The following is a 13,313-nucleotide window of genomic DNA, read 5'->3' as shown; positions in this document are numbered from 1 at the left end:
ATTCAGAGTCTGGTGGGCTCAATGGCACTGCATGAGGTTTCAGATGTTGAGACCTATTCGGAACATGGTCCCAGCCTCCAGGTAGGTTTCTGGACAGACCAGGAACAGCTCTGTAATGATACCAGAGAGCTCCACTACGTGCTACTTTCACATATAGAGGACCTGTTGGTCCAAATGGAGGCACCTCATTTCTGAAGCCCTAAATCCCCCCTGAAATTTCCCATGGCCTGTAAGACACAAGGCCAGTCATGAACGGGCTGTTGAGTGATCCCATGTGGAATTAAGAGAGGGAGGGAGAGAAGAAATTAAAAAGACAGCACTTTCCTGCCAGAAATCAGGGCCTGGGGGAGACAGCCAAGAATGTAGGCCATTTCACCAATGGCAGATATGTTAAAACATGAAATTTCCATGGTTTAAATGTGTATTCTGCCTTTCTCCCCCTCCCCCATACCTTTCTTCCCTCTAGATGTTTAAAAAGTATGTACAATAAGCCAGATATTACAGAGGGATGAAGAAAATGGCATCCCTGTCTTAATGAGCTCCCAGTGTAGTCAGGGAGGCTGGACACTGTGATGAGGACAACACATAGTGTGAACAAGGAAGGTGGAAGACAAGGGTCCACTGTGGGGATGAGCCTGGGGAGGACTTCACAGAGGGCGAGGTTTGTAATTTTTTGTGTCAGTGAGGGCAGTACAAGATCTTCTTCTTCTTCTTCTTCTTTTTTTTTTAAGATTTACTTATTTGTTTTAGAGGGAGAGAGAGAACACGCACAAATGGGAGGAGGGGCAGAGAGAGAGGGAGAGAGAGAATCTCAAGCAACTCCTTGTTGAGCATGGAGCCTGGCTTGGGGCTTGATCCCAGGACTCTGAGATCATGACCTGAGCCGAAATCAAGAGCCAGCCACTTAACCGACTGAGCCATCCAGGCACCCCAGGGCAGTACAAGATCTTATTCACTGCAGTATTCTCAGAGTCTAACATATAGCCTGACACACAGTATTTTTTCAATAATCATTTGATGAATGAATAGAAAGATGAATGGAGTTGCCAAGGGATTGGAGAGGAAAGTGTTCTCTAGAAAGGATCAAGCAGCATGAAAGTTCAGAAGTAGGGAACAACTAGGTATATTCATGGAACTATCAAGAAGTTTGGTATTACTGGAATAGGGTGTGAGGAAGAGATCAGCAAACCTGGCTATGTAGGGCCAAACCCATGGATAATCTTGTATGCCAGGTTAAGTAGCTTGAATTTTATTCTGTGGATTAGGATACCACTGGTTTTTGAGCATGGTCAGAAAAGATTACCTTTAAATGATAAGGAGGAAGCTTTGAAAGGAGTGGCTTGAGGTGGGGAACTGTTTATGGACTCTCATTACATAGGCAATAGATAGCGTTACTATGTAACTGTTCAGGCCCATCACTATTCAGTAAGGACAGAAGGTGACCTCTCACTTCCTTTTCTTCAAACTTAGAAAGGAAAATTCTGTCTCCATATTTCTTAGTAACCAGATTATGAGCATCTTATCAAGGCAGCATATGAAATTTAACTTTTTTAAATGTTTATGAAATTGGCTGTACTTCTAGAGAGAGAAGTCATCAGCAGAATAAGTCCTTGGTAAACTATACTTATAAGAAGGCTTATTTTATAGATCCAAACTGGATGTCGTCACAGAAGCAATTAGAATGTGACAGATGCTTCAGAACCTCTCTGCCCATTAAGATCCCCTTAGTGTGTTGAGTTGTCTGATGAGTTTGGCTTTTTGAAAATTGTTACCCCTCAATTCTTCCATTGAAGCTTGATAATAACTGTTTAATCTCTACTAAACAATGTGACTGATCTAGACCAGAGAAGGCATTAGGGCTTCTGAATCCTTTAGAATCTTCCTTTGCTTAAGCTCCTCAAACTCTAAGCTGTTAACTGTAAGGTTGACTGACAGCCATTTAACCTTGCACTATTGTGCTTTTCACCCTGAAAGAAATGAACTTCTGCTGCTAATTAGCATGGTGTCAACACAGTGCGTTATCTCTCCGCACTGACATACTGACCACTACACTGGAGGAGAGGAGGGTATTTGGGACCACACACCACTTGGATCATTTTGGTGGGGATGCACAGTGCACACTACCTGCTTGCCAGTGTACCTTCTGTTTACGTATTAGGGAAATTTAATAGTTTCTGTAAGTCCTTTAAAACTTGAAAGGATGCAACAGATTCAGAATTAGGGGCAATTTGTAGAGAACCTACTATGTGTCTGCTACCATGCCAGATACGGTCATTAGGCAGATGTGTGGTGAAGGGACGGGGAAAGGGAAAGGGCTTTGTAATATAGATAAATCCCTGAAATCGTAGTATTATTCATTCTTAGTAGTATATTCTTAGCAAAGAACATTGCGTATATTACTACTTTCTAGAAAAGAAGTTGCCAATGATTGAGTTTGCCTAACTAAGAAACTCAGCAATCATGCATTCGTTTGTCACTCATACATTAGGATATCACCAAATTAATATATGTTGGTTTGTAAGTTCCTCGGGAGCTTCCCTGGTATAATTTGAAACCGGCCCCTATACCCAGGCAGGCAAGGAGAGGCAGAAGAAAGAGGCAGTTCGCTCCAGATTGGTAGGTGGCAGGTTTAATAACCAAGGGAACTTACACATGAGGCTTATCTTGAGTGGCTGCAAGATGATTAGATCTCTGCAGCCACCTGCTGATGTAGAGGCTTTAACTGGGTTTAGTCATGTATACCAACCATCCAAAAGGTCTCAATACCACATCATTACCTTAAGGCTGTGTCCTTGGAGCAGCCTCTGGGGGCAGGAAAGTCAAGTGGAACGTACATTCCAATGACAGGGGAAGGGACGAGGGGTCTCTGATTGCTGAGGTCCAGCTCACTGATCAACCGGCAGTCAGGTCTTCTCAATGACTTCCACCAACAGAGTTCTTTGTAGAGGATGGTATTAGGCCATAATGATATCATAGGCCTGCATCTTGCCATTAAAGACTTAGGATTTCGGATGAGAACTAAGACAAGGGCCTAAATAACTATGCAAGAAAAGAGTAAGGATCCAGAAAATGGGGAGATCGCTTTTAGTTGGGGGGAATAGAAGTCATCGAGGAAGCTTCAAGGAGAAGATACTGAGATCATTCCTGCCATAGGATAGATTTGGCTATCAGAGCTGAAGGCCCCGCAGGTGGAAGGGACAGGGTAAGAAGGAAGCCAGAGACAGGGACAGGCAGCAGCAGACAGGCTTTGCTCAGGAACGATGTGTGGTTCCATTCGGTGTTATTTGCCTGAGTCGTCTCACTTGTGAATATGACATGAACTATCTATGTAGCTAATTTTTATTATTTTCCTTAAACAAATAAAGTCTCTTTTTCTTTGTAAAAGGCATTTACTAGGATCTTTAATATCCAGTACCCTTTTGTGTAGAGGGAAATATTCACTACTACTTGCCCTTGATTTAATGTTCAATGTATTTTTTTTTAAGATTTTATTTATTTATTTGACAGAGATAGAGACAGCCAGCGAGAGAGGGAACACAAGCAGGGGGAGCGGGAGAGGAAGAAGCAGGCTCATAGCTGAAGAGCCTGATGTGGGGCTCAATCCCATAACGCCGGGATCACGCCCTGAGCCGAAGGCAGGCGCTTAACCGCTGTCCCACCCAGGCGCCCCTAATGTTCAATGTATTAAGCTATATAATTATAAAGATATTACTGCTCCCTTTTCTATCTTGTTTTTATAGACTCTAGCTTTCCTGTTTGTTTATTCCTTTTAAAGAGACTCTTATATATGGACTCCTGAATTTTCTTCTAAGATTCTTGTTGTCTTATTTTCATCGTTTTTATGCCAGGTGAATTATTCTTTTCCATTTAATTTTAATTCTCCTTTTGTCATATCACAACTCCTAGATATTGTCTGTTTCTGATTCTATTTTGGTCTACTGATCTTGCTTCTTAATCTTCTGTCAGTACCAGAGTGTTCTAATTACACTGCCTTTATGGGATGTGTTAATGTCTAATAGGACAATTATCTTCCAATTTTCTTATTTTTTCAAAAGATTCTTATCCTCTGACATTTATTTTCTCACATAAATTTTAAGATCATTTATCCATTTCCAAAGGACACCTTTTTTTTCCCTATTACTAAGTTTTAAGAAGTTAGTAGCACAGCGTTTCTAAAGCAACCATACAGCAACACAGTGATTTCAAAACTGGTTTTAAGGTAAATGCAGAAACAGTCTTCATATATTTGTTTCTTCTCCTGACCCTTCATAAAAGTCTGTGCCTATATTGCTTTTCTATGGCTGCATAAAACAGTACTGAAACACTTATTGGCCAAGAACAATAATAATCGTTTACTGTTTTCCATGGTTTCTGTGGGTCATGAATTTAAAAGTGGCTTGGCTGGGTGGTTGTGGCTCAGGGTCCCCAAAGGTTGTAGCCACATGTCAGGACCACAGTCATCTGAAGGCCAGGTGACTCACTCATACAGCAGCAAGTTGGCGGAGGGCCTCATTCCCTCTACATGGGCCTCTTCCCAGGGCAGCCTGGGAGTCCTCAAGGCCACTAATGCTGGACATTGGGCATTGTTGCTAGACTGGCTACCATTGCCACCTCAGGAACCTGGCCATGGCCACCACTCCTGCCCGAGCCCTGCATGGATGAACTCCATGTGATCCCTACCCCTTATCATTACCAGCTTCAGATACGCAGTCCAGAGAGGACGTGTCTCATTGGCAGAGGTTGGTCATGTGTTGACACAATGTGCCTACAATCAGGGAGGCTGGGAAAGTGAATAGCCAGTGTTTTAGCTTCTTTAGTGGGAGCCAGACTCTGTCTCACAAAGTAGAAGATTCTTCTAACGAAGAAGAATGTGAGGCCAAAGATAATAATAAATATCTACTGAGGTGATGAACTTTCTGTTTCTAAGAGATGTGGAGGGAGAGATGGCCCGTATCATGTTTTGTGGGAACATCTCCTTTGGCTTTCACAGAAGGAATAAATGATTCAAGATAATCCTTTTTTGATTTATCTTCTGTGTTGCAGACTCTAGAGGGAGCCATTTGCTTTGCACAAAATTGTCTAATAAAAGGTGAGACCTTGTCCTGAATGGGGGCCACAGCCGCACCAGCTGGGGGTGAACTCCACGGAGTATGTGCCTGCTTGCAGAACCAAGACACTTGGTCCTGGATCTGCTTAGCTGAGTGTTCAGCTGAGACCCCAGTTCCACACCATTCAGCTGAAAAGAGGTGGTCGAGACACAGACCCTCTGTCGTCCATCTCAGCCCCAGAAGCAGCTCAGTAATGCTCTTAAGTATGTCTGATTGCATGCAGCACAGATGGCCATCGCTGTGACTTCCTGGGTGAGGTGGCTGCTCCTGGGCTCCAGTCAATGAACAAATTAACTTGGCCATTTGAACTTTAGAGACTACTTGTTCTTTGAAAGGGACAATATTGAGCGGTTCTTTCTGGCAGTAATTATGTACCAGACCCATTGCTTTTTGATGCCACTTCTGGCTGGGTCAGTAAAGCCGTGTCACTGGCAGAGAGGGAGTTAGTCCATCTATTTGCTAGGGCAGAGGGTTTCTTTCCTCGTTCATGTAGATCTACCATCAGGTTATTTATGTGAAAAGTTGGAAATGTGAGTAAGGCTGCGTTTAACTACAAATCAATTAGTGTGAGCATTTCCTGGCACGGGACCATGATAGGGCACAAAAAGGAATATGATTCACGGTTCATATTTCCAAGGAATTTCCAGGTAATTAATTGGGGCATGAACATCTCCAGACCAAATGACTAGAACTGCAGGCAGGAAGTAATGAACATCAATGAGGACGAGTGGGCAGCATCAGACTCCCCAGCTCTCTGGGCCCCATCCCTGGAGATGCTGCTTCAGGGGGTTTGAGGTAGGTCTTGAGAATCTGCATTTTTAGCAAGTTCCCAGGTGATGCTGAGGCTGCTGGTCCAGGGACTCTACTTTGAGATCCACTGGGCTAGGAAATCAGGGAAGAGAGTTCTCTCACTTCCTGCTATGGCTTTATAAAGAAAATGCTGACTTTTGACAAATTTTGATAAATTGAATCAAGTTTTTAATAAAGGTGCCTCACATTCAATTTTAATATATATTTATGACCCCACTGAAGAGAATGGTATTTGCAACCCAGAAAAAGATTTTCTTTCAACATTTAGGTTACATTAACCTGAAAGAACAAATTATTTTTGACCCAATAAGTCTTTGTCTAGAAATTATCTTGAAGAGATAGAGGTGGGTGTAAAGATAAATATATAAAGGTCTTCGTGGCAGTGTTGCTTACAATAGTGAAAAATTGGAATCAAAATAAATGCCTAGAAATGGAGACTAGTATATCTTCTAGAACAAAGAAGTTCTTTAGTTAAAAATGATGATGTAGTTGCATATTCATTGGCACGAAAGGTGTTATAAAGTAATAAAATGTACAAAGCTGTAGTTGATACACACACGGTGTGTGTGTGTGTGTGTGTGTGTGTGTGTGTGCGCGCGCATTTGGAAAACCCCCAGTGTTAGCAATGGTTCTCTTAAGCAGCTTTTCCCTTCTGTGTTTTCTAATTTGTCTGCAACGAACATGGATGACTTATGTGATTCTTTTCTCCTAAAAGAAGAGAGAAACGCTGATGCATTTGCCTTAAGTATTTTAGTCAGTCTTGAACCAGCCCAACCTGCCATCACAAAAAAGCAGGTTTTGTTTCTCAAGCTAGTATTCTCTACGTTGGCAGCTTAGAATAATTAAACTGCCCAAATACTGGCTTCTGGCTCCACGGGGTAAGCACAACTGAAGAAGTTGGAGTCTGGCTCCACAAATCTCTTCGCAAACTGTATCCACATTTAATTGCTTATTTAAAAAAACCCACTTTTTTTTTCTTTTCTTTTCTTTTCTTTTTTTTTGGTACTGATAGGTGCTATTCTTAGAGACCTCTTCTAGTACATTCAAAAGGAAATGAACGTTTGCAAACCCCTGAACTCCTGTTGTTTTTAATCTTCCATACAGTTCAGCTGAATATTTGTTGTGTGAAATAACCATGTAGTAAAAATAGAAAGTTTATTTTCCATCTTCTGGTATTTATTATCTCCCCTATGAGTTGCAAGTTTTCTTTCCCAGGCTGACCCACTTTTTTCCAAGTAATTTAATGTTGGTGGAGACAATGGGGCACTCTTGGGAAGTTGTCCTGTGCCAAGCACTGTGGTGGGTGCTGTGGGGTCGAGGGAGGCAGCGTAGATTCATCCTGGGCCTCTACCAACAGCAGAGCACCTCTCTACGTATCATCGCATTTGAGCTTTGCTGGAGCTTTGGGCACAGCTTTTCTGCCCAGGTGAGGAAGCTGAGTCACAGAAGTTTAGTAACTTAGCAAACATCACAGAGTCAGGACTCGAAGGGCTCATCTGAATGTACCCCGGCTGCCTTCTCGCTGGAAGCCTCTGAAGGCTGTTCTCTCCTGCACCATCTTCTTTCCTCCTGACTGCCTCCTTCACCAGCCTCCTCAGGGGTGTTGGCTTGGACACAGCTGCTGCTGACGGTTGACAACAATTTCCCTAGGTGGTGGAGGCGGCCCTGAGCCTGTGGAACAATATTCCGAAAGAATTGCTCAAGGGGTAGGGTAAAGGGTTACATCGGCATTTTTATCATCGCTCTTGTTTAATGCTCAACTTGTTCGTGTCGCCAAGACAACCACCTCCATGCCCCTGCTTCTTCCCAAACCCAGCACCCCTGTGTCATGGCTAGGGTTCTTCAGGAAGCAGCCTCTGACATGAAGTCTAGTAGGCAGGATGCTAACTTGGGAGTGCCCTCCGGGGAGCCCTGTAGACAGGAGGGGGAGGAAGAAGGGCAAGGCAGAGCAGGGACAGTGCAGTGACACCGTCCTGACCATCCTGGCCCAAACCCATGGGGAGTTCTGGACTTATCAGAATTGTCTGCATGGGCCAAAATGGCCAGGCTCTCTACATCTACCATGGTCAATCATTAAATGTGGGCCGCATGGGAAGGGCATGATCTTGGGCAAGACAGCTTTCTGTGGCAGAGGCAGGTCCTGAAGGGGCCACAGATGGAGGCTGGCTGCCTACAGTGCGCCAGGCAGCTGGGGAACAGCTCCTTCCTTGAAAGGAAATTGAGGTGGTGCATCGCTGTCCCTGGGGTGTTGAGTTAACATAGTGAAGACAGAGGGCAGCCTGCTTTGTAGATTCTGAGGCAATTTTAGTGACATCCTGAGGTCCACTATCATCACAAGAGAAGCTCAAGGAAAAATCTTCACAAAGATGAGGCACAGATAAGCCTCTCAGCAGAGTGGCACGGCTTTCACGCACCCTACTGGTTTGTGGCCCCTCATAATAAGCCCTGAGCCATCGTCTGGAGAGGTGGAGAGATGAGATGACAGATGTCATGTTCTCCCCAAATTTCAACCTTTGGAGGAGGGGTTTTGTCTGATAATTTCCTGATTTTTCAAAATCAGCTCGTGAAAATCCTTACCTGGATGTGCCATTTTTGTGAGGGATTAGAAAGATTACACGTTTGGCAGTCAGGGAGCCCCAGTTCTAGTCCTGACTCTGCCTCTTTCCTTATAGCTCTGTGACCTCGAGCAAGCCACACAGCCTCTCTTGGCCTCAGTTTCCCCATCCTTAAGATGAGACAAATTGGTGTGAAGAGGTTTAAAGTCACTTCCAGCTCAGAATCATGAAGCTTCTCCATCGTCTAGGCCAGGAGTTGATACACTACAGCCCGCAGGCCAAATCTGGCCAATATCTGCTTTTGTAAATAAGATTTTACTGGAACACAGCCATGCTCATTTATTTCCCTCTCGTCTATGGCTGTTTTCATGCCACAACAGGAGAGCTGAGTAGTTGGAACAAAGATTGTTTGGCTTGCAAGTCTAAAACTACTTGGCTCTTTACAGAAAAAGTTTACCAGTCCATAGGCAAATCTTCCATCATGTGCCACTCTAAAGAGTAGGCGGAACAGTATGGGCCATGAGGACATGCCTTTGCAATAATTTGGGCCGAGAGGGCAACTGTATTTCTGGAATATTCCTGAGGCACTTGCAAGAAAGGAGAGGGTGAAAGATTAGCAGAGAAACATCCTGCATGTACTGTGCAGGAAGGGCTGTGTCTGCGAGGGTTCCTGAGTAAGCAATGGCCCAGGCGCTTACGTGGGATCTTGTTTGCCAAAACATCCCACCCTGCAGCCCCTGCGTCACTTCTTTATCACCCACATGGCAGGAGGGTTCGCGGGGAGGGCAAACGCAGGTTTCTTCTTTACCATCAAGGTCATCCGTCTAGGCACGGAGCTGGGGGGAGTAAATGAGTAGAGTAAATGTGTAAACGGAAATTTTGGAAATTTTGCTGGTGAAATGTCACAATCATCGAGCTGTCACTCCTTCAGGGAAAATAGGTCGGCTGGTAAGAGACAATAGAAGTAGGAGGAAGCCCGACAATATTACTATGACGAGCTGTGCTCTGCACTCTTACAAAACAGCCCCTAGTTGCTGACTGTCTCTTCATATCGTCTTGTGTTCATCTCACTGCCAAAACATCCCCAGGGATAGTATCAAGTGTTCTAATCCTCCTCGCCCTGTGTTTCGCAGGTGGGGAAAGACTTCAGGATGATTTTGCCTGATGTTTCAGAGTGCCTGCAGCACTGAATGTGGGTGCCAGCCATTTGCCTCTTAGTATTTGGTCCTTCTGGTTGCTTTTCATCGTTGTTGTCATTAGTATTAGTGTTGCCTTCCCAAGGAAATTCCACCCTACTGGAGGTCCAGGGAAATGTCTGATACCAGATCATAGAAGGTTTGAAATGAGAGAAGGCCCTCCATCTAATGAAACTGTTTAAATAAAATATGAGCAAACTGAGGCTCAAAGAGGTGACCTGAGGGCCGTGTAGCCGGTGAGAGTAGAACTAGAACAATAACTGTGATCCTCTAACTTGAAGGCTAGTGCTTTTTCCACAGACCCTCTGTTCCCCTCTTTGTAGCGTGGTGTCTTATGTCAGCATACAAAGTAGCACTCCTGGTGATCATCTAGACAGATACCTTGTCTTCCCCAGTAAACTGCAAGCTCTTTCTGGGTTAAGGACCATGGCTACTATTTACATTACCTTTGACTTTAATTCCTACCTTCGAGCATTTAAAATATAACCCCTCCCTTAAGAAACTAGAAGAAGATGAGCAAATTAAACCCAAAGCAAGCAGAAGGGAGGAAATAATAAAGACTAGAATGGAAATAAATGAAATAAAGACTAGAGAATCAATAGAGGACACCAACAAGACCAAAAATCCTTAAAAAGATCAACAGAATTAATAAATCTTTAGCCATAATATCCAAGGAAATAAGAAAGAGACTCAAATTCATGAATCAGGAATGAAAGGGGAGACATTACTACTACCCTTAAGGAAATGAAACAGCTTATAAGGACATACTATGAACAGCAGCATGCCAGGAAATTAGCTAACTTAGAGGAAAGGGACAAATTTTATAGAAAGACACAAATTACCAAACTGAGTCAAGAACAAAAAATCTGAATAGACCTGTAACAAGTAGATCAAATTAGTAAACTAAAAACTTCAAATAGAGAAAATCCCAGGCCTAGAAGGCTTCACTGGTGAATTCTGCCAAATAGTCAAAGAAGAATTGATACCAGTTCTTCACAAGCTCTTCCAAAAAATGGAATATGAGACAATACTTCCCAACTTATTCTATGAGGCCATTCTTTGACACCAAAACCAGATTAAGACATCACAAGAAAAAAAAGACAAATAAAACTATGAGCTGATACCCATCTTGAATGTATGTGCAAAAATCATCAACAAAATACTACTAAAATGAATCCAGCAACATTAAAAAAAAAGGATTATACTTGATGACCAAGTGTGAAATAAAACATGTGAATAGAATAAAGGGCAAAAATGATATGATCATCTCATTAGATGCAGAAAAAAGCATTTGACAAAATCCAACATCCTTTCTTGATAAAAAAAAAAACGCTAAACAAACTAAGAATGGAAAGGAACTTTCTAAACCTGTTAAAGGGCATCTATGAACACACCTACAGCTAATTCGTACTTAGTGGTATAAGAATGAATGTTTTGCCCCTAACAACAGGAAGATGACAAAGACTTCATTCACCACTTCCATTTAGCACTGTGCTAGAGATTCTAGCTGGGGAAATTTGGCAAGGGGAAGAAAGAAAAGGCATCCAGCTTGGAAAAGAAGAAGTAAAACTATCTCTATTTGCAGATAACATGAAATCCACTAAAAACTAGTAGCACTAATAAACAAGTTAAGCAAGATTGCAGGACACAAGATCAATACACTAAAACCAGTTGTATTTTTATACTCAGCAGTGAACATTTCAAAAATGAAATTAAGAAAACAATTCCATCTATGACAGCATCAAGAATAAAATACTCATGTATAGACCACCGCTGTGACCAAGATGAACAAAAGACTTGCTTCCTTCCTCAAGGATGCCTGGGCCAAGGAGCTGGTGCTTGTCCCATCCTTCACCATTGGGGGTCTCACTATAATTCTGTCAACCCTCAGCCCCTTCATCAAATATGCCACCATGATCAACCAGGCCACGCCCTACAACTATCCATTGCCCTCCCCCCCCCACCAAGATGATGGGAACATGTTGAACGCTCTCAGCCACCCCCAGGATCCCCAGGGCCCAAGCATGGAATAGCTGAAGAAATTGTGGATGAGGCCCCCTCTCCTGTGGCCAATAAAATGCGAAAAGCGACCCTCCCCCCTAAAAAAAGAATAAAACATAGGTATAAATTTAATATGATACATGCCTTATGTAGAGATGAACTTTGGAGGTACAAAGATGAACAGGGTAAAAAATATTTACAGATTATATATCCGATGAAAGTTTAATATTTATAATATATAAAGAACTACAACTCAACAAAAATATAAACAACTCGATTTAAAAATGGGCAAAGGACTTGAATAGACATTTTTTTCAAAGAAGATATATAAATGGCCAATAACCACATGAAAAGTCATTAGGGAAATGCAAGTCAAAACCACAATGAGATGCCACTTCATATCCACTAAGATGGTTATAATTTAAAAACCAGAAAATAACTGTTGGCAAAGATGTGTAGAATCCTCACACACTAATAGTGGGAAGGTAAAATGGTGTAGCTGCCGTGAAAACAGTTTGGTGGACCCTCAATCAGCTAAATATAGAATTACCATAAGACCCAGCAATTCTACTCATATATATATATATATACACACATACACATATTGCAGCATTACTCATAATACTAGAAAGGGGAAACAAGTGTTCATCAACAGATGAATGGATAAACAAAATTTGATGTATACATAGAATGAATATTATTCATCCATAGAAAGGAAGTCCTGATAATGCCACACATTGATGAACCTTGACAATAGTATGCTGCGTGAAATAAGCCAGATACAAAAGGACACATATTATATGATTTCATTTACATAAGGTACCTAGAACAGTAAAAATCACAGACACAGAAAGTGATTAGAGGTCAGTAGGGACTCGGGGGAGAGGTGCATGGGGAATTATTGTTTCATGATTATAGAGTTTCTGTTTGGGGTGATGCAAAATTTTGGAAATAGGTAGTGGTGATAGTTGCACATGGCGTATGTACTTATTGCCATTAAATTGTACACTGGATTAAGAAGTAAAAAAAAAAAGGTGAACAGGACATAATCTCTGTAGTCAGGCAGCTTACTAACTGGTTAGAAAAATACAGGGAAGGGGCACCTGGGTGGCTCAGTCGGTTAAACACCTGTCTTTGGCTCGGGGAATGATCCCAGGGTTCTGGGATCGAGTCCAGCATCAGGCTCCCTGCTCAGTGGGGAGCCTGCTTCTCCTTCTCCCTCTGCTTCCCCTGCTCCTGCTCTCTCCCTCTCTCTATCTGAAATAAATAAAATCTTAAAAAAAAGAGAGAGAGAGAGACTTGATTTCAGTTTTTTCTTTAGAAAAAAGGTGGAGGTGAAGCAAAAGTGAGGGGCAGCCAGAAGTAGACAGCGAAGGGCAGGCTTACTCTGGGAGGGTGCGCATCCAGTCCATGGCGGGAAGGTCCTTGGGAAGGGAGAGGGTGTAAAGTCCTCGTGGGAACTTTGTGAATCCGTACACGCGCCTAACATCGTGTGTCTTACACACATGTACTACTTCCCAGGCCATGAACCTTCTGTTGAAATTTAGAAAGAATATTAATTTTAGAAAATCAACACAGGGATTACGGATTCTTCTGTTTTTTAAGTCTCAGAGAACAGAGCTCTAGAACCAGAGCTTCCTGGG

The 13,313-nt window shown here is 42.6% G+C and overlaps 2 protein-coding genes across 5 annotated transcripts in view; both read left to right on the top strand.

Annotated features, from left to right (window-relative positions):
• The window catches only part of NEK11 (NIMA related kinase 11), a 245,475-nt gene that overhangs the window by 186,412 nt on the left and 45,750 nt on the right, over positions 1 to 13,313 (top strand). The gene's annotated exons all lie outside the window — the stretch shown is intronic.
• Positions 11,454 to 11,702, top strand: LOC103679251 (NADH dehydrogenase [ubiquinone] 1 alpha subcomplex subunit 3-like). The gene has a single exon (XM_040636822.1). It carries the CDS (start codon positions 11,454 to 11,456, stop codon positions 11,700 to 11,702), a length of 249 nt encoding a protein of 82 aa, XP_040492756.1.

This window comes from Ursus maritimus, unplaced genomic scaffold (genome assembly GCF_017311325.1).
Source record: "Ursus maritimus isolate PB19 unplaced genomic scaffold, ASM1731132v1 scaffold_20, whole genome shotgun sequence".
NCBI lineage: Eukaryota > Metazoa > Chordata > Mammalia > Carnivora > Ursidae > Ursus > Ursus maritimus.
This window is presented reverse-complemented; position numbering and strand designations above follow the sequence as displayed.